Consider the following 22,952-nt stretch of genomic DNA (forward strand, 5'->3'; position numbering starts at 1 on the left):
TACCAGTTTTTTCTGATGCATTAGGTATTGTCTTGCTCTAGTAACAAGTCTTGCACAAAGCTGCTTTCCAATTTTACCTTAGTAACTTCTGTACTTACTCAACAGATACATTCTGGATTAGTTAGAGGTTTTAGAAAAGACAAGGAAGTTATTACAGGTTAGGGGATGAAGGGATTGAGAGCACCCAAGAGAAGGACTTGGGGTACTAGTGGATGAAAGATTGGAGATGACCCACTAGTCTGTGCTTGCAGACCCAAAAGGCCAACTGTATCTTCAGCTGCATCCAAAGGAGCATGGCCAGAAGGTCAAGGGATGTAATTCTGCCCCTCTGCTCTGGTGAGACCCAACCTGGAGCACTGTGTTCAGCTCTGGAGTCCTCAGTGCAGGAAAGGCACGGAGCTGTTGGAGAGGGTCCAGAGGAGGCCACACAAATGATCAGAGGGATGAAGCACCTCTGCTGTGAGGAACAGCTGGGAGAGTTGGGGTTGTTCAGCCTGGAGAAGACTCCAGGGAGATCTTTTTGCAGCCTTTCAGTTCTTAAAAGGGGCCTATAAGAAAGATGGGGAGATACATTTCAGCAGGGCAATAGGATAAGGGATGATGGTTTTAAACTAAGAGGGGGGATACAAGCTGAACATGAGGAAAAAATTCTTTACAATGAGAGTGGTAAAACACTGGCACAGGTTGGCCAGAGAGATGGTGGATGCACCATCCCTGGAGACATTCAAGTTAAGGCTGGATGTGGTTCTGGGCAACCTGATCTAGTCGTCTAGTGCAGTTGTCTCATTTCACATTCCTACTTCCTTAACTCTGTTGCATAACCCATCTGCTATTTAAATAAACGCAGGAGAAACCTTTAACTAAACAGCCCAGTTACCTAAGTTACACTAGTAGTACATCCCCCGTATTATGCCCATACTGGACTACCCCTCAAAAGCCCAAAAGGGGCACAGGGCCCACTGTGAGGCAAGGGACAGCACATACAGTCTGGCCCATCACTGACAGGACAGCAGATGGAAGTCCTCAAACAAGGCATGTATCATATGTAATGAGTAAATTCCTGTTTGTTAATCAAATCTTGCTTGCTTAGGATTTACTTGCTTAGAGTTACTTGCTTGCTTAATAGTTACTGGAAAATTAAGGTGCTTTGACATGTTGCTTATAGACCGCGGGCATCTGTTAAAGTAAACGATGTATAGGGAAGGCGATAAGGAGCCTTCCTCCCCACACCCACCAGGAGACAGAATGAGACCCCTTATCTACAGGTCACAGAGACGCAGAGGACGCCAGGAGGTGACACGTATATCGGATGAAGAAGAGTATAAAACCAGTGACTTTGGGGAAGTGGGGCGCGTGGCGTTGGTGGAGTGGAGACTCCCCGGACACCCAGCGCGGTTTTGCTTGTCGCTTGCTCAATAAACCGATTTGATTCATTGGTCTGGCTCTCGTCAATTTGTTTCAGCCACATTTATAACATCATATGTGTATATGTGCATTCACCTTTCTCTCTGCTTTGTCCTTTTGGGGAGTACCTTCAGCACAAGCCCTATCCAGGTTGGTGCTCCTGGGGAGCCCAAAGCCCTCATCAGCGGGCAGACATCTTAGCGCGCTGAACCAAAGCCTTTGGCTACCTCTCGGGCACTGGCTCCTCAGGCTCGCATCAGGGCCCACACAGCTCACTTGGCCTCGGTCAAGGCAACCGCCGAGAGCCTAACCACGATGGGGAGCAGGATGGCAGCTTGAGCCACCTCAGCAGCAAGGACACAAAGGAGGAGGAGGCAGGTCTGCCTGCCGGGCACCACTTCCACTGTGGTAGCCGAGCTCCGAGGCGCAGTCAAGCCCTGAGCGCGGCCCTAGTGAGGAGCTCCGGCCCCTCCGCAGGTCTCCCCGGGCAGGCGGCAGCCCGGACCCTTTTCCCTGAAACACCTCCCGGACCCTGGCAACCGCCGCGCCCGGCAACGGCGCTGCGGGGCCGGTGCGGCTGAGGCGAAAGATGAAGCAGGTAGAGGCGCCGGCAGGCGGTGCGGGGCGGGGGGGCGGCGGCGCGGCTCCCCCGGTCCCTCCCTGCTGACGGGCTCCCCGCCGCAGGCGCTGGTGGACGACACCGAAGATGTGTCCCTCGACTTCGGGAGCGAGGAGGAGCTGGCGCTGCGCAAAGCCAAGATCAGGTAACGGCGCGGGGAGCGGGCGCGGAGGCTTCAGCGTCGCGGCGCCCGCCTGAGGTGACTGGGCCTGGGCATCCCCTGCTGCTGCGGCTGGACTGGCGCATGGAAACACAGAAACGTCCTTTAAACATTGAATTCCGATTTCTCACAGAGAGGGTGGTCAAGCGCTGGAACAGGCTGGCCGGGGAGGCTGAGAAGTGTGCCCGGGAGGCTGGTCAGTGCTAGGCTGCTGCAGTGAGTCCAGTTGCTCTGCACGCCAGGCATCGTCCTGCCACTGGAAATGGAGATTTCACACACCCATGGCCGACATATCACGGAAAAAGCCCGAGCAACCAAGCAGTGTTTTTGTTAGAGCTAGAGAATTCAAGAGAATTCATCTCCAGCAAAACAATTTGTGCAGCAGAGTGCTCTGGCATTGTATTGCATACCCAGCTGAAGGGAAACATCAAGTTATTCAAAATAAAACTGTCATGTTCTCCTATCATGAGATGTGATATTATGTGGGTTATAATGTAATTTACCCTTGCAGCTGTTACCTGAGAAAACCCAACCCCTTGATCCGTCAGGGTAAAGCAGTCTTCCCTTAGGTTACCAGAGGTGTCCCTCTGCAGCTCTGTCCACACCAAGGTCCCACAGAGCTGCTGTTCCATCACTGGCTTTTGAAGAGTCTCCAGTCAAAGACTGTAAAGGGGAAAGTTTTATGTTAAAAGAAATTATACATATGCATGCACTAGTCAATGTATATAATCAGCTTTGACTTATATTGCTTTCTGCCCTTCCACCATCCCCAGTTTACTCTGGACCATGACAATGTTAATATTTCTTGTCAGTGTAAACAAGGAAAAATAAGAGATGTTAAGCCTAACATAAATGTTATCTGACATGCACAAATAAGCAATCATGTAGCTTTACAACACAGTTGCTCTGTTTTACTAGAGCCTGGTGAGGCATTTCTGCCCTTCCAGTGCATTGGACTTTGAAACTACATGAGGAGTCAGCCACGACAGAAGATTATCATTCCTGGAATTGCTTTGTTTCTGTGCTTTAGCAGCAGCAGTTTTTAAACAAAGGATTATATTTTGGTGCAGCTTTGGAGAAGACAGCCAAAAGGACTGGACTAAACTGGGAAATACAGTTTAGGAGTATCTTGAGTGTGCAAGCCACAGATACAGTCTGTGCGACCAGACAGGAGTTAGCATGAAGTGAAACCACCTCAAAATGTTTGTAGGAGCTCTACAGCATGAGTTACTTTACTCTGGAGATCCATTCCTACTGGTTCACTCTACCCAATAATGTATACAGGCAAAGTATCAGTAAACCACAGTATTCATTGATCCGCTTTGTGTAGGTACTTATTTCATTAGAGACTGCTCTTCTTTCTTACCCTCATTGTGACAGTACTAAAAGATGCTCTCATACTGAAAAAGCTTCTGCTATAAAATACAGAAATGAAACTCCTTACATTGTTCACACAGAAGTTTGTTTTTATGTTTCTGAAGAATCTTGTGCTAACAAGTCTGGAACACACCCAATGTGCTGTTGAATTTCATTGTCCTATTAGAGGGCATAACAACATGTTACAATCATTTGTCTTTAACTTTATCCCAATTTCATCCATCTTGAACTCTGTTAGAATTTGCATGACAAGTTGTGCTTTTGTGATTCTCCAAGGTATATGCAAGTGTTCAGTAAAAGCAAAAGATGTGTGGTTAGTGATTTAGTTAGTGGCTACTTTCATAAGAAGATTAGGAAAAACCTAACTTACACCATCTTTGCAGTTCATTTCAGTACCACAACATTTGATCTGGAACAGTTACGAGCATATGATCGCTTCTTTTTCAGATCACTCAGGTAACACAACATGATCAAGCAAGAGAACCTATTTGTTCAAAATTTGCCTAGATATATCTCAAGTACCAGACAGAGGTATGAAAAGCATATAGTGCTGCCTGTGCACTTCTGAGCAGGTACTGGGAATGATTCTCCTGTGGTTCAGGGGTATACATTAGGGTTAATCAAATTTGATTCCTTAATATAGGATGCAACTAAATTCATAACAGCTCATTCCTATCCTGATAGGCATCATGCTTGCCAACTGATTGGAGTTTACTGTAACAAGATAAATGGTAATCGTTTAGCCTCAGGACTCCAGGTCTACACTACATGGATTTAAATGCAGCAGGATTACTAGAAGTCCAAGTAAGTGGGTTTCTGTGCTTCCAGGAGTGAATATGTCAAACAGAGCCAGTGCAGAATTTTAGCTACCTTTATTCATTACTGGATTTGAAGGCAAAAAACCAAAGTTACCATGTTTTAAAGCCTATACTGACTTCCATAGTACAAGAAATCACTTTAGTTTATACAATGATTTCTTAATTCATCATACTTCTGGAAATTGGCTTTTAAAAAAATTTATAAAGTACAATTAAATTATATATAAATGCATAAGAAAAGCTATAAAACTTATTCTTTCAAAAAGGATGCAGATGGTTTAGCTTCAGGTTTTAAAGGCAATTTTATCTATCTGGGATTATCTCCTTATCAAAAATTCTGTTCATGTATGATAGGAGCTATAAGTTTCATCTGATGGCTGTGAATTAGGAAAACATTTGTTCTGTTAACTGAGGAAGTGAACAGTTTATTTACTGAATTCTGTTAGTTGCAGGATTTTTTTTTTTTTTTAAGTGTAAATAGATGGACATTTTCTGAGATCAAGGGAGTTGTCCAAAGAATGAGATGCAAGTTTTAATGTATCTCCATATTATTTCCCTAGGACAAGAACCTGCAAGTCTGTCTGTGGCTTGGCTAGCCATATACTTGCAAGAGGACTGATACTCTGTAGTCTCAATAAAGTTTAGTGCTGTAAGAAATGTGAGCCTTTTGCTCATGTATTGCTTATTTTTAGTAAACACCCTTCTAAGTCTGATATTGGATTGGTATTGATTTAGCATCCAATCAGTCATTCATCATCTGACTTTCAAAATGAAGCACTACTCTAAAGTTACTTTCACATCTGAAGCACTGATATAGTTATAAAAGCTCAGTCCACCCTGATAAGCTTTAGAGCTGTGATCTCTGAATAGCTTGTATTGACACACGATACCACTGACTCAGTGAACTCTCATATCTTCTTGATTGAGATCAAGACCTGAAGTAGCAAGACAGTCTGGTTTTGACAGTTAAAATATTCCTTCTGCTCCACTCACCCGCCTACCCGCTTATGGCAGAAAAAGCTCCTTTTATTTAAAATTCCACATAGAATCATAGTCATAGAATAGTTAGGGTTGAAAAGGACCTTAAGATCATCTAGTTCCAACCCCCCTGCCATGGGCAGGGACACCTCACACTAAACAATATCACCCAAGGCCCCATCCAGCCTGGTCTTGAACACTGCCAGGGATGGAGCATTCACGACTTCCCTGGGCAACCTATTCCAGTACCTCACCACCCTAACAGGAAAGAATTTCCTCCTTATATCCAATCTAAACTTCCCCTGTTTAAGTTTTAACCTGTTACCCCTTGTCCTATCACTACAGTCCCTAATGAAGAGTCCCTCCCCAGCATCCCTATAGGCCCTCTTCAGATACTGGAAGGCTGCTATGAGGTCTCCAAGCAGCTTTAAGTCAGAAAAAGTTTTTGGCAAGTTAGAGGTTAGCATCGACGTGATCAAGAGTAAATATAAACTACAGCTGGGCCTCATGTTTGCTTCTCTAGTGATGTGTGTGCAGTACTACAAGCACAGTATTGCCGTGAAAGAAAAGATGATTACTAGGACAGTTAAACAGCTATAGAATAATAATATTACAATCTAGATATAAATATATAACTATTATAACTTATTTCTCATTCTTATCTATTGTAATAAGTAATTATAATTACGTATATATGTATCATTTTATTATACACAATAATAGAAGAACAAATTTAATAGTTGAATAGGCCATACTACTGTCATTGTTTATAGAGGTAGAGGAGCTAGATGAGAGAATCACTGACTTTAAAAATAAATCCTATTCAGAAAACAAGTTTTAGTCACGCAGTTTCGAGGGAAGAAGTTACTTAAATGCAACAGCCTCTAGCTAATTGTCACTTCAAACTAACACAAACTCAACTGTACAGGATAAATTTTTGCACTTGGCATATTACCCTGAAAATTGTTCTGTGCTCATTACAGCATTCTGCAACCCCCCTGTCTCATTGTACAGGCCAATATTCCATGCTATAGATCTGCTGCTTCCACTTAAATTCCCCTTTATTTTGTTACAGATGAAATTTTGTTTCATGAGCAAAGCACAGATATCTAGTGAAATTAATGAACATTCATTAATAGGAACTGTTAGGTTCCCAGCTTGTACTCCCGCTGTATAAGGAAGTGTTTGGTTTCAGACATTACATATGATTAATTTTGCCTTATAACCAGCAGCTTTTTTTTTTTTTTCAGAATTCCTGTTCTTGTTCTCAAAACAGTTCTGAAAGGCATAAGATACATTTTAATTCTTCTGTGGTTTGCAATTCTGATTTATTTAATGAAGCAATGAGGATTTTAGGGTACAATGTTGAACATAATCACTAAATTCCTTCATGCATTACTAAAGAAACTGGTGAAAGACTATTTTGCTCTGTCTTTGAGAAAGTTTTGACTTGAACAACACATTCCGTCTTCTAGCTTTAGATTGAAGGCTGCCTATTGGAAATACTATTGCTTTGATAATGAAGATAGATATTAACATATGAAATAATACCAACTATGCACCAAAATACTACTACAGAAAAAGAACCACAACTAGAAATTGTTGTGTTATACTACATTGTTAGCAAATACTGTAACATTCCTTCTTGTTCCTTAACTTCCTAAGTGCTCTGTGTTTCGTTTTTTTTTCTAGACACCCACTGGCTTCCTTTTTCCACCTGTTTTTCCGAGTGAGTGCCATTGTCACCTACTTGTTGTGTGACTGGTTCAGCAACAGCTTCATTGCCTGTTTTGTCACTATTCTCCTCCTTCTATCCTTTGACTTTTGGTCAGTTAAGGTAAGATGTCCCTGAATAGTAACTACCTTTGAAGGATTCTGTGTACTATTAAATAAAGCAAAAAAGGAAAAGCGTATACTGGCAGAAGTGACAAAGATATTGTGATCTGTTAATTCATTAAATGTCTAGTCCATTTTCATTAAGACATTTACATATCTTGGCTAGTATGTCTCACCATGTTCTCAATGCCTGATGGGAGCTACTAATATGGTGAGAAAATCACCTTGCTTGCAGTAGAGATGTTTGTATGCTTTCCCCCCTAAAAAATTACAGAAATAAAGTAGTAGTGGTTTTCAGTACTGGATGCCAAAGGATGTCCAAAGTCACAATACTGTGTCCAGATGCAGCATACAGGAACTGCAGAAGAATCCTGGGAGTCTAGCTATGGCATCGGTGCCCTAAGCACATGCAGGCAGGTAGCTCAGGCCAGCCCAGAATCCCAGGGGCTTCACATAGAATCATAGAATGGTTTGGGTTGGAAAAGACTTTAAGATCATCCAGTTCCAACCTCCCTGCCATGGACAGGGACGCCTCACCCTAGACCATGTTACCCAAGGCTCTGTCCAATCGCCTTGGACACTGACAGGGACAGAGAATTTACCACTTCTTTGGGGGGCGTGTTCCAGTGCCTCACTGCCCTCACAGTAAAGAACTTCCTTATATCCAATCTAAACTTCCCCTGTTTAAATTTAAACCCATTACTCCTTGTTCTGTCACTACAGTTTCTAATGAAGAGTCCCTCTCCAGCATCCTTGTAGCCCCCCTTCAGATACTGGAAGGCTGCTATGAGGTCCTCATGCAGCCTTCTCTTCTCCAGGCTGAACAGCCCCAACTTCCTCAGCCTGTCTTCATACAGGAGATGCTCCAGCCCCTTGATCATCCTCATGGCCTCCTCTGGGCTTGCTCCAACAGCTCCATGTCCTTCTTATGTTAAGGACACCAGAACTGCACACAATACTCCAGATGAGGTCTCACGAGAGCAGAGTAGAGGGGCAGGATCACCTCCTTCGACCTGCTGGTCACACTCCTTTTGATGCAGCCCAGGATACGGTTGGCTTTCTGGGCTGCAAGCGCACACTGAAGCCAGTTCATGTTCATTTTCTCATCAACCAACACCCCCAAGTCCTTCTCTGCAGGGCTGCTCTGAGTCTCTTCTCTGCCCAACCTGTAGCTGTGGCTGGGATTGCCCTGACCCAGGTGCAGGACTTTGCACTTGGCTTGGTTGAACTCCATGAGGTTGGCATTGGCCACTTCACAAGCGTGTCAAGGTCCCTCTGGATCTCATCCCTATCCTCCAGCTGCCAACCAAACCACACAGCTTGGTGTCATTGGCAAACTTACTGAGGGCACACTCAATTCCACTGCCCATGTCACTGACAGAGATGTGGAACAGATTCGGTCCCAACACCAACCTCTGAGGGACACGTGAACAAGTTGTATGGGACTGAAGCATTGATGTATATTCAATATACTGAAACCTAGTATTCAACCAGGTGCAGAAATATTTTCTTAATTTGTTTGCTTGATTCCTCACAGCTTAATCATCCATTTTTCCACTGTGGTTTTGTTTGCAGTTCTCCTCTCCTACTGAGAAAATTTGTTTACTGAGGGTTTCTCCAACTAACTGACTTAGAAAAGACACACCCTATAATTTCTTACCTAAATCAGTATTATTGTACTAATTATCTTGTTTGGAAAGAGTAGGCCTCTAAATTTGTGGGAACTCATCCACCCTTACTGACTGTTGTGGTCAGGCTGACACAGCTTTTATAAAATACTAAAATTAGCTCCAAAATAACATGATTTTCAGACATGCCTTTCTTTTTTGTTAGTCTGAAAAGTGAGTTATGCTTCTGATTAATGTAAATAATTGTTTCTGTCACTAGAATGTGACAGGAAGACTTTTGGTTGGTTTGCGTTGGTGGAACCAGATTGATGAAGATGGAAAAAGCCACTGGGTATTTGAAGCCAAAAGGGTAAGTCTGCTAACAAAAGTAGGCACAGGACAAACAGAATCCATAGGAAAGCTTGTAAAGCTGATACCAAGTCAAATAAAGTAACCAAGGAGCACCTTTGTAATAGTTATGTTTATCCAGCCTCTATAGAAGATACTGTAAGTATTCAGTTGCAAGCCCCTGGATTGTCACATCCTGGAAACATTTAGGACAGAACCAGACTCACAACATAGTCACCATTTGCATCAGCAGAATAAAATTCATAGCATGGTATTACTGGTATGAAATGGCTTTGGTAGTTCTGTTTTCCAGTGAGAATATCTTGTAATAAACATATCTTCCCATAGTCAATCCCAATGCAGAAGCCTCTTTAGGAAAGATCTATGTTGAAAGCAATGCTGAATAGTTTGTATCCAGGTTGGTAAAATTAATATTTTATTCATGCTCATGGAATATACTGGGGAATAGAACCTGAATCACAGAGGACTCTGATACTGCCAGTGCTCCCCCAAACACCCTGAGCAAAGACACTCTGAAATGGCGTGGCATTGCTGTCACAGTCAAAGACTGTAGGCTTTTGCTTTCACTTGCAGTCGTGCTCCCCACCACCCCATTCCAGCAAGAGCCTGGAAGAACACCACTTCAGGTGCTACTCACTAGGAGAATTCTTTGCAGCCAGTCCAGCTGCGCACAGAGCCTGTGTAGCAGCACAGTGTGGAGTGGGTACTCTCCATGTGCAGGCCTGGAGTGCCCTCTAGTAGCCCTGTGGCTGAGCAAAACTGCAACCCGTAGCTGCTTTGTGGGTGTGGAGATGTCAACATACTGCAACTGAAACCCCAAAACATAGGCTAGCCTGCATGGAAGCAAAGAAAGTAGAGCACCTTCAGAGTTCCTTAGTTCTGTCAAGTCAAGAGCTTTCTTAGCAGTTAAAAGCAACAGCATCCATAAAAAGACCTGACCTCAAAATTACTGAGATAAGCCAGCCTAATTCACCTCCTACAGTTTGTTAGTTCTAGCCTAGAAGTACAAAGTTGACTCAGCTGTATGAGCTAAAGCCTTCTGGCAAATGGTAGCTTGATTAACATAAAAACAGCACCCAGAAGGGACATATCATTAGAGTGGATTGTATTTTTGTCATGGCTCATCGGTAGGAAATACATTGTCTTGGCAAGGTCCTGGACTACGTGCAATTCTCTTAATTTTCAGAATCAGGCATTCCCCACCTTCTTTGCTAGTCCTCTAGCAACTTTAAGTTCTCTTGCTTTACAGTTATATTTGCTTAGAAATATTCCAAATCACAGAATCACAGAATCCTAAGGGTTGGAAGGGACCTCAAAAGATCATCTAGTCCAACCCTCCTGCAAGAGCAGGGTAACCTAGAGTACATCACACAGGAACTTGTCCAGGTGGGCCTTGAATATCTCCAATGTAGGAGACTCCACAACCCCCCTGGGCAACCTGTTCCAGCGCTCTGTCACTCTCACAGTAAAGAAATTTTTCCAGATGTTCACATGGAACCTCCTATGCTCCAGTTTACACCCATTGCCCCTTGTCCTATCACTGGACATCACTGAAAAAAACCTAGCTCCATCATCCTGACACTCACCCTTTACATATTTGTGAACATTGATGAGGTCACCCCTCAGTCTCCTCTTCTCCAAGCTAAAGAGTCCCAGCTCCCTCAGCCTCTCCTCATAAGGGAGATGTTCCATTCCCTTAATCATCTTTGTAGCTCTGCGCTGGACTCTTTCAAGCAATTCCCTGTCCTTCTTGAACTGTGGGGCCCAGAACTGGACACAATATTCCAGATGCGGCCTCACAAAGGCAGAGTAGAGGGGGAGGAGAACCTCTCTTGACCTCCTAACCACACCCTTTCTAATGCACCCTAGGATGCCATTGGCCTTCTTGGCCACAAGGGCACATTGTTGGCTCATGGTCATCCTCCTATCCACCAGGACCCCCAGGTCCCTTTCCCCTTCACTACTGTCCAGCAGGTCAGCCCCCAGCCTGTACTGGTACATGGGGTTGTTCTTCCCCAGATGCAAGACTCTACACTTGCCCTTGTTGAATTTCATCAAGTTCCTCCCTGCCCAACTCTCCAGCCTGTCCAGGTCTCGCTGAATGGCAGCACAGCCCTCTGGTGTGTCAGCCACTCCTCCCAGTTTAGTATCATCAGCAAACTTGCTGAGGGTACATTCAGTTCCCTCATCCAGGTCGTTGATGAAAATATTAAACAGCACTGGTCCCAGCAACAATAGGCAGCTAATTCCTGGGGTGCTGTTGGCACAACAGGGGCTCACTCTTGAAATCCTACCTTCTGCTGAGATTTAGATTTTCTTCTAAGAAAAGCAATTCTTAAACTTACATTCCAACTACCACAGTTCCTCTCTCCTTTCTTTTAGGATGATTGCAGCCTTTTGTAATCTTGCTCAATCAAGTTAATTAGGTCTTTTAGGTGCAGAGTCCTCAGGTGTACTGACTTTTTTTCCTCCTAAATAGTCAGGGCTAGCGCAGTGTCCTGTCGGGTAATTTGTCGATAGTTTGGGACACAGGTGATTAAACTGTTTTACTGATCCAGAACATCTGTCTTCTTCTGTAACTATGAAGTCATAGAACATTATTCTCTGGACCTCTGCAACATCACTGGTTAGGAGAGTACATGAGAAAATTAAAGACACCTTGTAATTATTGTGTCTTTCGGGGTTTTCTTAGGCGAGATAGAGTAACTTAATCTTATTTACAAGTTGGATGCCACTGTCTGCCTCAAGATGGATGGATGAATCTTATTTTTACATGAGAATTCAAGATACTGAAAATGAACTAAAAAGCTTTTTGGTTTTCAGAGTGGAAGAGTCCCCAGGGTTTTCTTACCCAGTTGTATTTCAGAAGCTGGCACAAGTGGTGGTGGAGTGATCTGAGGTTTGGAGTGAGATTTTGAATTCTGGTTTTCTAGAAAAGATCAGAATCTTCTGTACAATTTCTTTAGTATCTTTTAGGTAATAGGAGTTAACAATGAGCCTTTCAGTGTATGTAAAGACAGGAGCTGTGTTGACCTGAAAATACCTGCAACCACAGCTTTCTACAGTCTGCTTTGAGGTTTTTTTGCAGACTTTCTGCCCTTCCCCCTCATGCTTTTGATTTGTGAACAGGGCACCTGTCATGAATTTACACTACAGACAGTGAAGTACTCGCACTGAAGTTCTTCTGCTTGTACCACTATCTTCTGTTTCACACTTCTCTAAGGCCTAGAGTTAACATCACAGTTAACTTAGTATTTCTGAAGTTTAAAAACGAATTGTCAGTGTAACAGAGCTTGACCTTAAAATACTACTACTGATCCATAGTGTTAGTGTTAGTGTCAGTGACAAAAGGAATAATTCTCTCATTCAAATGTGAACAAAGACCAGAACATTTTGACAAGAAAAAACTGTCAACATATGGTAGGGCAGCAGGCAGAAAACCTGGCATTAGCTACTTCTCTGCTTATTCAGTCTTCCTTCTATGCATATAGTAAGTGAAATTTAGGTAAAGATGTAATCTTACCTATTTCTCCTCCTCTACTGATTTGTTATTTATTGTGGCTTTTGTCTTTGTGACTAGTGGTTTCAAAAATTTTTCTTGTAGGCGCCTTCAACAGCTGCCTCAACTGAAGCTGAAGCACAAATCTTTTGGCTTGGTCTCATTATCTGTCCAGTTATTTGGACCATGTTTTTCTTTAGCACGTTGTTCTCCTTGAAGCTGAAATGGCTGGTAAGTCTGGGGGTACTGACAGACCTGTGGCTGACAGGAAGTGTTGATAGAGAGAACAGCCCGGGTCTGTTAGTTTTACAAGAGTCTTTGAACAAGTACAGAACTTGTAACAGTACAAAAATTCTAGTAACAGCTTCATGCCATCACAAGAAGTTTTCTGCAGTCAAGCCCTGCACTCTGGAACAGATTAATTTTTAGCCCCACTTCTGCCAGGTTGTTAAATGTCAGCTCTTTCATCTAACTTGAGAACCTGAAGTGGCTGGTGAAATTGTGGACTTCTTTTTAAGTGTAGCAACCTACTTTCCCCAACTTAATTCAAAGAAAGTGAATAGGATAGGACAAAAAGCAAACCAGTGATGCTGGTGTTCAGGTTTTTAAATATCCTAGGGACTGGAATGTTACTTGCTCTTAAAAATAAGTCTCTGATACCATTCCTCTTTGAAAGAATCAATACCATAGTGCTTAAAACCTTGATAAATTGAGCTGTCGGCATGTATTTTATAATTCCTGTATTTATAAGCAACCTAGCCTACCAAAAAGAAAAAAAAAAGTACATGATGTATTTTTCTAACTACAAAAGGAAATTTGCTCCATAAACTGCATTAAGATATCTTTTTCTATGAAATCTTCATATTTTCCCTGCGTAAATCTTCATATTGCCTGGATAATCCCCATAGAACTCATTTTGTCAAGTTCCTAGCCTTGCTCCTCAGTACAGTTCTTAATTCAGTTTGAAAAAATAAAAAGCGTCTTGGAGATGCGCAGCTACATAACCAGTAACAGATTACATTTTATTAAATAAAACAGGAAATTTAGCTATGTGTATGAATCAATTACAAATCATTAACCACTTTCTGCTGCCCTGAATGGCACAGCCTAACAAGCAATAGTTGAATTAAACTGCAGTCTTTCTCCACCACTCCAGCTTTATCTTTAGGACCAGTTTGTTTGCTAAATTAGGAGCTGGTTTGAGGTGGAACCCTAACTGGCACTGGATGCAGGTTGTTCAGGTGGTTGCAAAAGGCAAGTTACACAGATGAAAATATGATAGCTCCAAGGAAACTGTTGCTGAGGCTAAGAAAAACAACTTCAGCAAGTTATTTCATTAGTCAATCAATCAAATGGATTCTGCCTGCTGCTAAACCTACAATACCACAAAAGGATCAGATTATTTTCACTGCCTGATAATGCTAGATACTGATTCCTATCTATCAATCCTCTTTGGAAATCTGCAAGTTACAGGATCTTATTTGTATTTAATAGGGCATTTGTCAGCTAAACAAGACTGCAGGTTTGCTATGTATATGGATGTGAAACTTGCAGATACAAATCAGGCTTAACAAAAGTGGAATGATTATGGAATCTGTTCAATAGGTGCTTTTTGATTAAGTGCTTTTAGGAAAGTAATGAAATCTTTCAAGACACAGAGTGACAAAATAAATATGTATCAGTGTTTTGATAAAGAGACATTTTGTAGAAAGGAACTATTGTGTTTGATACAATTGGATCTGTTTGAAGATACTTCATTATTGGAAGGACTGTCTCCCTCTTGTAGCATTTTTGTATATTTAAATCGTATGCACACACATGTACAGACCTGTATATATATATTCTACACATACAGTCTGTATATAGTGGTATATTTATCCCAACTCAACTTTTGTTTGTCCACAGGCTCTTGTGATAGCTGGGATCTCCCTTCAGACTGCTAATTTATATGGCTACATCCACTGCAAATTAGGGGGACAAAAAAGCATCAGTAGAGTAACCTCAAGGTTTTTTGTCACAGCAGATGTTCCCAAGAGTAAGTACCAAGTTGGTCTGTCAGCTACAACCCATGAAGTACCACATACCAACCTGCCCCACACTGTTGCGTTTGGCTCTTCCCAGGTCTTAGCTTCTGCAATAACCCTGGCAGGGATGTCCTGACTCTCCACTAAGCCTTACTCCATTTCACTCTGCTCTGTGTTTGGATGCCTGCTGAAGCTTCCCAGCTGAGCTGTTTCCAAACCCCATGAAGAATGTCCTCCAAGTTAAGCCTTTGGAGAGGTGCCTCCTGAGGTCTCATAGTGCCTCTGGTTAGGTACAGCTGGGGGACCCATCTTCAACCCTCAGGCTTCCACCTGGCTCTTCCCTAATTCTTATATAAGATTCCTACATACTAGGGGTGCTGACACACTCATGTCCTGTGTTCATCCTACAGGACAGACAAGGAGAATGTCAGGAGACCGCACTGAGGAACATGGGAAGACAGGCACTAGATAATCAAATAAGGAAGAACAAGGAGGATGAATAGTAAAAACACTCATTTGTGAAAACTGTTCTTCATTGGAAAGTACTTAAGTAAAGCTCTTCTAGAATTATACCTGCATGAAATCATGATTTTGTCATTTGTGTTCAAGTCTTTAGATTCTGAAAGGTTTAGAGCCTTTGCTACTTACAAGTTTCATCAAGAAGTGGTTTATATAGTCACAAACTCAATGCTTTCAGTTCATACAGAGCACACTGACCCATCTGTCAACTAACCCCAAACTGTTGTATTATTTTAACCGAGAATTAGCATGGAATCAGAAAATGATGCTCATTTGTTTTATTTTAGAACTACAATAAACAAAACCAAACTGCCTTTCCCCCTGGAACACAATGCTGGTTTCTCAAACCTTTGATTCCTCAATAAAAACAGAGAGGAATTATAATCACAAATGGCCTCTCAAAGATACTAAATGCTTATTTTTAAGTGTTCAGGCTTACAGTCACGTTGAAGGAAGAACAAAAGTCACTCAGCAAGTTCACAGAGTACTTGTGTGGAGCAGCCAGTTATGTGTAGTTACAGTCCGTTAACCCTATTCTAATACCTGTAATAAATAAAATACTGTACTATAATTAACCCACTTAAATTCCAGTAGGTTTTTACTTTAAAACTGATGGCAATTGTAAAAAGAAGAGACACTACTGCACTGAATCTCACTCAAAATACAATCTTTTCCACTGAAATGGTGTTATCAGTGAAAGCACAAGCGAGCAGGTGTCACAGCCCATGCTACCGTGTGTGTAGCAGATACATTAGATACAACACCCCCATACCAAAGAAGTGCATTTTATATTCAATTTTCTAAATAAAATCTCATGCACGCATGTCTTCAAATGCCATCTGCACGTTTAGTCTGTTAATATGACAATACAGGATGCAGACTGCACCTATGCAACCCAGCTGATGACTCAGTTTTACAGCGCTATAGCAAGGTTTGAGACCACCTATGAACTATAGGAGTCTTAACTATGGAAAGAACCTAAGGCAAGAACATTTGCATTAAGAATTTATTTGCAATATACAAAAAGAATACATTCCTTCTATTATTTCAAGGCGTAAGTTATTTTTCTATAATTAAACAGGAACTACATTTTTATTCCATTCCTAGATTAAATAATCTTTTCTTCTGGAAGATGGTGTTGATCACAGTACTCCCGAATTCCTGCAAAGACAGGGATAAACTAATATAAATAATATTTCAGTTGCACTTCACAAGTTAATTACTGCTGCTTTACTCTGTCCCCTGTTAATACAAACACCATTAGCTGGGCCTTTATCACAGTGAAAATGGCTTTAGGAATTTCCCAGCCATTGTATTTTTTCAAACTGTCCATCCCCGGCTCTTCAGGTAGCTTTTGTATGGGTTTTTTGTGCCATTACAGTTAGAAGTGGAGGCAATACTTTGCCAGCTGTGTCACACTCAGATGCAACAGGCCTGATCAAGAATCCTGGGACGTTTCTGTGAGGGCAAGTACAAACACATCTTTTCTGAAAACTAAGCTAATGACTGAAGCCAAATGTTGAAACCAGTTATTAAATACAGTTTTGTTTCTGCTTGAGAAGCCTGTTGTAACTGATGACCAGAAATGCGAATTAGTATTTGCATGTTACTTTCATAACTACTACACATGTCTATTGTTGTTATTATTCGAGGCAAACCAACATAATTCTGCTTAATACAGATATTTATTGCAGAAGTGCTCAGAGCTGGGAGGATGCATTCAACACAGTGATTTTCAGACTTACTCTGAATGATGTTCCTGTACGATGACGTAGCTGGAGACTCAGGTGCTTCAGACAAGAAAGACTGGCCTTTGTCACAACATTTCCCTTGAAGGACAGGGAAAAACACAAAAGTAAAGCAATGGGAAAAGGTTAAGTTTATTTTATCCTTTATTCCACTACTAGTTATCTCTCTCCAAAGAGCTACCTGCATCTCTTCCTCATGTCAGTAATATAACTGAGAACTACAGCTTACAGTTCTATGAAGGAATACTATCAGCAGGAACCTTCACTCATTAGTCTGGAAGTACTGACATGTTCCTGGATGTCATTAAATCAAGTATTAATTGGTAACAGCTGGTGGGCAAGGAACCAAGCCTTTCCACTCTCCATAAGGGAGGGAACTTGGGTGGTTCCAGGAACTCTGAAGTTAAAGCACTAGTTTTAACACTTAACACCCACAAGATACTATTCTTTGTAGTGGTGTCAATTTTTTCAGTCTGCACTTCCAGGTGATGAAACCAAAGAGAAAGACATAAAGACATGTTGTTCTTCAGATATGATTATGCAGCTGAAAAGATGCATAATCTAATCTTAAACAAGATTATGTTTCAGGCTAAGGGAGTTATCCGAGCACTTTCCCCTTTCACACCACACTCTGCTGCAGTCCCAGGAACTTCTGACTGAAAAAAAATAAATGTCCTAGCTAAAAGGGAATATTTACCTAAGGCAAAATATTTCATATTCTAATTTATGAGTGTCCAAGCCAGGGTTTTCCAGTAACAATGTCAGTATAGGAGAAAAAGCTTGTATTAAGCATAGTGCACTACAGTAGCTTTACCTATTTGAGGATCTAGAGGCACTTTACCCAGGAGTGAAACACTTAAATTCTGACACATCTTCTCTGCACCTCCAGTAGTCGGCAGAAAGATCTGAGATTCTTTCTGGGACAACATGAAAATCAGAGTTAAATACTGCAATTTTTGAGAGCAAGGTGGGTTTGGGGCCATGGTAAAACCCTTTGCAGCATGCAGGCAGCCTTACCTTACACTTTGGACATACAAAGCCACTCATATTTTCCACAACACCTATGACTGGCAGTTTCACTTTATGGCAGAAGTTGATCTCCTTCCGAACATCCTGAAGTGCTACTTCCTGCAACCATTGGGAAACTCTGCTATTGTGACTGTAACATTTGGATGCTGAACCCACTTAGAGCATTTTTAAGGGAAGTTTATGATGAATTATTACCGTTCTGTTTGTATTTTGAAGACCATGAACCTCTTATGTGCTCCAGCAACAATTCTAAACATAGCAGTAGAACAGGTTCAGCAGTTCTAGCCCACTGAATGTGGTTCTGTTTTGAAATCTGACTGGACTCTAGCAGAGATTCAGCCACGTTCATCTCCTATATTAATCTCATATCTTTAGCTCTTGAAAGGTAACTTCTCACATTTTCAGTTTACAGGAAGACCCCTGGGATTCTCAGTAGAGCAGGCAAGGACAAGAACCACCAAATTCAATTGGAAACAGTTCACCATCCCCTCAGACTTTTCAGATATATGTATGACCTCTTTCAATTCTCCTGCTCCCCTCTTCTTCCCTCGCCACCCATCCAGTATTGCCTTCACCACTTCACTTCCTTCACATTTTATTCTTTCACCTGTTGTGGAAATGCTACATGTCTTTTGCTACTTAGATCTCCCCTTCCTTGCCAAGCCAAGCACTACAACATGTTTGCTGACTTTTAGCTCTCCAGGTACTGACTTTTCTTCTTTAAAAATGCACATCATAATGTTGCCTACTGGAAGCAACAGGCTTCACGTGGTGTAAAACAATGCACATCTTACCACTTAAAAACTATACTTCTCCCTGATTCCTGAGCACTAGGCCATTGTTGAGCAGATTACAGATTGACGATGTGAACTATGATCTTGCTCAAAGAATGAAGCAAAATCCTGCCTTTTCTCCATGCACAACCCAACAGCTTTTGACTGTGAACTGCCTAGTGATTTAGTGACCTGCTCAGATCCCCCCTCTCTCCCAAAACACCCATATCTCACAAACCAGCCAGCTGTAGGACAAACCAGGAATAACAACTCACTTTGGTTCTGGACTGTCATTTCTTTGCAGTCCGTCTCTAACCCAAGAATCAGCTGTAACTGCCACGAGGCTTTCACCAACAGAAACCAAGTTCTCCTACCTGAGGGGTAGTGATTATAACAGCCCCATCGACGTGCGTTGCACTGAGGTACTGCACAACAGACAAATGTTCATCTGATGTTCCTGGAGGTGTATCTACAATCAGGTAGTCCACTTCACCCCAGTCCACATCACGAAGAAATTGTTTGATCAAACCTAAAAGAAAGGATAAAAAATGTGGAAGAGGAAAAAAATCTCCACGTAGTTAAAATTTTAGAGTCTTTCAACTTTTACAGTCCAAGTCTGCAGATTCTGCTGACTTGTCAACTTAACTACAGGAACGCTTATTTTCCTAAGGCTTCTGACAAGCCTGTAGTGACAGAAAAAGGGGAATGGCTTTAACCTGACAGAGGGGAGATTGAGATGAGCCTGGGAGGGTGGTGAGGCATTGGCACAGGGAGCCCAGAGAAGCTCTGGCTGCCCAATCCCGGGCAGTGTTCAAGGCCAGGTTGGATGGAGCTTGGAGAAACTTGGTCTAGTAGAAGGAATGCCTGTCCATGGACAGGATGGATACAGTTGGAAGTGGATGAGCTTTAAGGTATTTTCCAACCCAAAATGATCTGTGATTCTGTAACTTACAAAAAGACAGCACTTGACTTTCATCAAATGAATGTTCAACTAAAGAAAATAAGTAACCATTCACTCATTGTTCCTACAGCTTACCATACTATTTAAGTTCTTAATTAAATGTGCTTATGACATGAAATCTTTCAATTACATAAATTACCATTAAAAACACTTGATACATACCATTCTTTTTGGGTCCTCTCCAAATGACAGCATCATCAGGACTACTAAGCAAGAACCCCACAGACATGACACCTAAGTTTTCTTCAACATACTTATGAGAAGTAGAGACACTCAGTTAGAACATGCAGAACAGCAAAGACAGACTAGGGAAACAAACTCTGAAATCAGACCTTGTAGAAAAAGCAGGTGGGGAGGGGAGCCATGAAGACAATAATGGCAGAAAACCTACATAAGTCTGATCAAAGGGCACTAGAAACTACACCTTTTGCAAAATGCTGACCAGCTACATTCACAGACTGAAAAAATCCAGTCGTAGTAAGACTTACAGTGGTGTTTAACAGCATACGCGCAGTAGTCAAGAGTATAGTCAGAAATTCAGTAAACAAGGCATACTTAAATTCATAAACTATTCAAGAAAGAGAGTATTATTAAGAAATTAAACGTTGATTTTTATATATAGCCCATAAGTTCTATAGGGTCTGGGAATTTATGTCATTACAAAAAGAACCAACAGCAGCACCCCATTTAACCCCGCCCCATTAGTTTCCCCCCTGGCAGGCAGTGCACAACCCAAACAAACCCAATGGCCTCTCTGCAAGGGTTGCCCCAACTCACCACTGGAGACCAGCCAGACCCACTCTGATGAACCTGAAAACAGACAAGAGCCATCAAGTGATGCTGCAAATGAATACAGATGTCACACAAAACACATAAAGCGCTGCCCTGCCAATAGGTGCGGTGATGCTTGCGCTGCAGCGCCTGAGCTAAGAGCTGCAGGAGAACCAGATCTCCATTAGCAAGTGAATAACAACTGTTCAACCCAGCTGCAAGTTTACCCACGACTTTACAGATTGATATAAAATATTTTAGGGCGGATCATGCTGACATCACTTAAGTTCTATGTAGGCATGAACATACGGCCAATATACAGCAAAAGTTGGCTTGCCAATATACAGCAAAAGTTGGTCAGCCTGCAAGCTGGTCATCCTAAAAGGAGACAACTCTTTTAGAGACTACATCACGCTGAACTTGTCCATCTTGCCGGGACTTCCTTGCCCACTGCCACATCCATTTCCCAATAAACTGTCCTTTTAGAAGTTCCACTAAACCCTACAAGACCCTAAAACGTTAATGACAAATTGGGCAGACATCCTTTAATCAACACGTTTGAGCGTTCGCTTGCCTGTTCTCCTTCCAGACCCATCATTTTCGGGATGGATGGCCCGCAGATATCGATGTCCAGCAGAGCAACCTGGAACACAGCCCAGCCCCCCGCTGGCAGCCGCCTGGAACGCTCCGGCGCACCCACAGCGGGTCCGCAGATCCGAGCGGAGGGCGGCCGCCGCAGCCCCACCCCGTGCCGCCCGCCCCGCGCACCTGCTTGGCCTCGTCCGCCGCCAGCCCGTGAGCCAGGAGCGCGCTGAAGGTGCTCTTGCCCACGCCGCCCTTCCCCGAGAGCACCAGCACCGTGTGCTTCACCGCCCGCAGCCGCGACCGCAGCTCCGACAGCTCCGCTGCGGCAGCCACAAGGGTCAGCGACGAGCAGGCACGACCAGCTCAAGCCCCGCCCCTGCCCAAGCCCCCATAAACTCCGCCACCACAAACTACGCCCCTTACCCAAGCCACGCCCCCACTCCCACAAGCTCCCATAGACTCCCCTTACTACACAGGCCCCGCCCCCTGCACAAGCCCCTCTACACACAAGGCCCGCCCCCCCCCCGCCCAGGCCCCGCTCACCCGGGGCCGGGGCCGGGGCGGCGCCGGCAGCGCAGAGCCCCTGATTGGGGCAGCCCTGGCAGGCGGCGGCCCTGCCCGCCTGGGCGCTGCTGCTCCCTGGGCAATCTGCAACGGACAACGAGGCTAGAGCATGAGTGCGGCCGGCGCGACGGACCGACCGACCGACCGACCGACCGACCGACCGACCGACCGCAAGCTCCCCTCACCCCCCGGCTGCGGCCCACCCGCCGCCTCCGCCATGGCGCCCACAACCGCGTCACTTCCACCCGGAGCCAAAGAGGCGGGGCTCCGAAAGGCCGCCCTGTACCGCGCGCGCATGCGCCGGCGCTACGCGCCGCCGCCAGGGGGCGCTCCGTGGCCGGCTGTCGGCTCTGTGAGAGGCCGGACTCGGGGCCGCCGCTCAGCCGCGGCAGGTACCGGCAGTGCCGGCGCCGGGGGAGCCGCTTCCCCAGCGCCCTTTCGCTGTACCCGCCCCTGCTGCGGTCCTGGGGCGCGCAAACAGGATTCAGTTCAAGGCAGCAGTGCTCATAAGTATTTATAAAACCGTTCCTTGTTCTCAGATAAGACTGTCTTGCAGAAAACACAGATGGACATCTGCAGCAGCTTTTCGAGAAAGGAAGCATTTTCACGCTCTGAAGAGTCACGAGAGAAATAACATTTCATTGACTCTCAAGCCCGGGCAAATTTCGCTTACCGTGACTGGGTTCAGATTTCATTAGTGACTAGAAAGAATGTCATTCCTGACAAGAAACAGAATTGCCGAGCAGCTGTATGAGCCAGAGCTGTTTTGCTCTGGCACCATCTTTTTGCTAGAGGCATCTCTCTGTTAAAGGGATGTATACCCTCCTCTGAGATGAGAACCCGGACAAAACAGAGCACGCCCAAGGCCCAAACTGCCTGTTTCATTGTTATTTTGACTCGGTTTAGCAAAAACACGTTAGTGACATAGTAATTTATTTTGTTCTCCTACATGATGGTGCACTCTAAAATTGCTGGTCCTGCAGCACCTGCAAGTGCGATACAGTGTAAACTGGAGAAGAAGCAATAACAGAACTCTCGGGGCTTATTCTTGTTCCTCAGTAATTAAAAGCGGAGCAAGAGAGTATGCAGCGAGTTAAGCATCTTCCTGTGTATAGTTAGGGGCTCCTCTGTTATTTGGAAAATATTTTAGGAAAACCAGGCCAAATTAAATGATCCCATGGTTTTACTTTTCGTAAAGCTGCTTTAGATGGAACGGGTTGCCCAAGGAAGTAGTGAACGCTCCATCCCTGGCGGTGCTCGAGGCCGGGCTGGATGGAGTCTTTGGTGGCATGGTTTACTGCGAGACGTCCC

General features: G+C 43.6%; 2 protein-coding genes across 3 annotated transcripts; one reads left to right on the forward strand and one right to left on the reverse strand.

Annotated features, from left to right (window-relative positions):
* Positions 1-1,575: 1,575 nt before the first annotated feature.
* On the forward strand, positions 1,576-15,263 carry TVP23A (trans-golgi network vesicle protein 23 homolog A). Of its 2 annotated transcripts, XM_061473331.1 has the most exons (7): positions 1,577-2,002; positions 2,089-2,168; positions 7,049-7,193; positions 9,080-9,169; positions 12,773-12,898; positions 14,573-14,702; positions 15,102-15,263. In XM_061473331.1, exons 1-7 carry the CDS (start codon positions 1,994-1,996, stop codon positions 15,161-15,163), a joined length of 642 nt encoding a protein of 213 aa, XP_061329315.1. In that variant the 5' UTR covers positions 1,577-1,993; the 3' UTR covers positions 15,164-15,263. The 2 variants fall into 2 exon arrangements, with proteins under 2 accessions (XP_061329316.1, XP_061329315.1); XM_061473332.1 differs by lacking the exon at positions 9,080-9,169 and having other exon boundaries at positions 1,576-2,002.
* Positions 15,264-16,202: 939 nt separating this feature from the next.
* On the reverse strand, positions 16,203-21,860 carry LOC133279537 (cytosolic Fe-S cluster assembly factor NUBP1-like). Its single transcript, XM_061473335.1, has 11 exons — positions 21,827-21,860; positions 21,621-21,725; positions 21,261-21,397; positions 21,067-21,135; positions 20,499-20,531; positions 19,884-19,974; positions 19,135-19,289; positions 17,976-18,086; positions 17,773-17,875; positions 16,956-17,039; positions 16,203-16,371 (listed from the first exon to the last, which is right to left on the reverse strand). Exons 1-11 carry the CDS (start codon positions 21,858-21,860, stop codon positions 16,319-16,321), a joined length of 975 nt encoding a protein of 324 aa, XP_061329319.1. The 3' UTR covers positions 16,203-16,318.
* Between the last annotated feature and the right edge of the window lie 1,092 nt (positions 21,861-22,952).

This window comes from Pezoporus flaviventris, unplaced genomic scaffold (genome assembly GCF_033815535.1).
Source record: "Pezoporus flaviventris isolate CSIRO_AGI_PZ_B2104156 unplaced genomic scaffold, CSIRO_AGI_Pfla_v1 ptg000078l, whole genome shotgun sequence".
In the NCBI taxonomy this organism is placed as follows: domain Eukaryota; kingdom Metazoa; phylum Chordata; class Aves; order Psittaciformes; family Psittacidae; genus Pezoporus; species Pezoporus flaviventris.